Consider the following 2,788-nt stretch of genomic DNA (forward strand, 5'->3'; position numbering starts at 1 on the left):
GGTCAACAATGTAAAGCAGTTCTGCAGCAATGGAGGTTGATCAAGCCTTGAAAGCTGGTGCTACTAATTCCTACAGGTGTTCCAACTTTTGGGATTACTTACAACCCCCTCTGTCTGCATAAAAGCAGTGCTGGAACACACTGTGGTACCATACCCTCGTGAGCATCAGTGGAGCAGTATTGTGCTGCAGGAGTAATGTACTGCTACAAAAATGGAGAGAAAAAGGCAATTAACAATAGAATAGATTGAAGAGAGACAGACCATTATAACACTTATAAATGCAGGTCTTTCCTACAGACAAATTGCAAAGAAAGTCAAAGTGTCAGTGATTCCAAAGGGCACACAGAAACTGGGGCAAACTCTGACAGGAAAAGGTCTGGCAGACCCAAAGCCACCACTGAACCAGAAGACAAGTTTCTGTGTGATACACAGCTCACAGGACAACAGCTTCAAGCACAGCTTAATAGTGGTGGTAGTAAGCAAGTCTCAGTTTCAAAGACAAGACTTTGAGCTGCAGATTTGACAGGATGAGTTGCAGCAATAAAGGCATTGCTAAGATGTCAGAATAAGACAAAGAGTCTTTCCTGGGCCATGAAACACCATCATTGGACTACTGAAGTCTGGAAGAAGGTATTACGGACTGATCAATCAAAATTTGAAATCTTTGGTTCATCACGCAGGATCTTTGTATGCCGCTAAGTAGGCGAGAGGATGGTTCCACAGTGTGTGGCATCAACTCAAACATGGAGGAGGAAGTGTGACAGTCTGGGGCCGTTTTGCTGGATCCAGGATCACTGACGTGTACAGAGTGGGAGGCTCCCTGTACCAAAATGGCTACCACAGCATTGCAATACCCTCTGATATGTGCCTAGTTGGTCAGGGGTTCAAACCTGAAGCTTGTTTGGGATGAACTGGACAGAACAGTGAAAGCAAAGCAACCTGCAAGTGCCACACATTTATGAGAACTTCTCCAACAGATATGGGAAGAACTTTCTGAAGAATATTTGATTTCTATTGTAGAAAGAATGCCACGGGTATGTTCAGCTGTTATATCTGCCAAAGGTGGCTATTTTGAGTCAAAAGTTTAGAATACATTTTGGTCTATAAATTGATTTCACAATTTACTTTTTCACTCCAATTGCTTACTTGTACCATGATTTTTTTTTTCAGAGTGCAATTTGACATTAAACTGCAGAAAATTATTTTTATTGAAGAAAAAAAAAAAAAAAAAAAAAAAAAAAAAAAAAAAAAAAAACAAACAAACAAAAAAAAAAAACCCCACACCTCTCAAGGTTCTGGAGGAATCCTGATTGAGGTTGTAATTCATGCATGAAAGGGTTAATTATAGGTTCATCCTAAAAGGCATTACACTGTAATGCTGCAGTTCTTAAGTCACCTTGATGAGAGCAGCACAGAAAGGCTTGAGGATGCTCTTGGGCAATGTGGCTTGTGTGCAGTGTCTGAAGGAGCGGGCGAGAAAAAGAGAGGCCTGCTGCTTGATTGAAGGGTTCTTATTGTCCATCACAGCCAGGATTTCCTCTGACAGGTTCTGGAAAGTTGTCTGGAGGGGGGAGAAGTCTGCACAGTCAGTGAAATTCTCTACAATTAACAGGAGTTTAAGTTCTAAGTTTATAACTACTGGGAAAGTGCATATAATATAAAGAACACCATCAACTGCCAGTGCTACCTCTCAGCTATAAGTCAACACACTTATGTTTTCAATTTCGAAATCTTATGCCATCTTTATCTCAAGTTATGGAATTCACAAGTTTTTATGAAAACTTGACCTCAGAAGGTCACTGAGATTCAAACTCATCCAAGATTCTTAGTGGATGCACTTCGGTATCAATTTGAAGCTCCTACGTCACCTCGTTCTTGCATTCACAAACTTAGTTGTTCACAGCACCGGCCTAGTGGGGGTGGTGACAATAACCAAACAGCCTTTTATGGCCGAGGGCTAAAAACTGAACATGCTGATCTATGCTGTTAAGTGAAAGTACACATAACAAGGACTGGAGGTTTTTCAGTCAGATTTACATGCTGAAGTCTGTTGTCAATGAGATGTAAAGAATTTACTCACAGTGAGAAAGATGGCATCAATTGCCTCCTGCAGGGATTGGACAACCTGTGGCTTTTTTTCCTTGAACTTCTCTAGAATGGTTGGAACCACCTTAAAAGACACATCTCACATTAGAAAGTAACAAACTGGGCCAGCCTATTTGATGACATTTACAAACAGGTGATATAAGATGCAAACAAACAGATCAGTTTAAAAGTGCAAAACTTATGACTGCTGTGCAGCATCCAACACTAGAGAAAACTATGATACCTCAATCTGTTATACAGCTTTGCATCATGTTTGTTTGTTTTTATTCCTAATGAATAAAAGGAATTTAAAAAAAAAATTGAAATAAAACACGTTTGTTTTTTGTTTTATTTCCTAAAGTTGCTGTGCTGATCATTTCAGCCTACAGCATACGTTTAGTGTTTCAAGGTTAAAGAGAACATTTTCTCTTCTCAAAAATGTGCTGTTATTTAGATCAAGAAAAGGCACTTCAACTTACTTGTCCTGCATATGTTCCAAATTTCTTCCTCAGTCCAGTAGCCAGTCCTGCCAGACATTTAGCTGCCATTGAAACCAGCATCACGTTAGCATCTTTCCCTACGACCTAGAACACAGTAAACTTGTCAAGAGACAATCGCGAAACCCAAACCTGTGAGAGAAAAAAAAAAAAAAAAAAAAAAAAAAATCATGAAGCCACTCAAGAGTACTTTGAACCTTTACCTT

At 39.6% G+C, this 2,788-nt stretch overlaps 1 protein-coding gene across 7 annotated transcripts in view; it reads right to left on the reverse strand.

Moving 5' to 3' along the window:
* The window catches only part of ckap5 (cytoskeleton associated protein 5), a 42,555-nt gene that overhangs the window by 25,807 nt on the left and 13,960 nt on the right, over positions 1-2,788 (reverse strand). For all 7 annotated transcript variants that reach the window (XM_014329502.2, XM_014329500.2, XM_014329499.2 and 4 more), the window contains exons 9-11: positions 2,565-2,669; positions 2,081-2,170; positions 1,397-1,561 (exon numbers count right to left, since the gene is read on the reverse strand). In XM_014329502.2, the coding sequence (XP_014184988.1) occupies positions 1,397-1,561; positions 2,081-2,170; positions 2,565-2,669 (360 nt within the window). The remainder of the gene's footprint in view (positions 1-1,396; positions 1,562-2,080; positions 2,171-2,564; positions 2,670-2,788) is intronic.

This window comes from Haplochromis burtoni, unplaced genomic scaffold (genome assembly GCF_018398535.1).
Source record: "Haplochromis burtoni strain Fernald_Lab_line unplaced genomic scaffold, NCSU_Asbu1 Contig_517, whole genome shotgun sequence".
NCBI classification, from domain to species: domain Eukaryota; kingdom Metazoa; phylum Chordata; class Actinopteri; order Cichliformes; family Cichlidae; genus Haplochromis; species Haplochromis burtoni.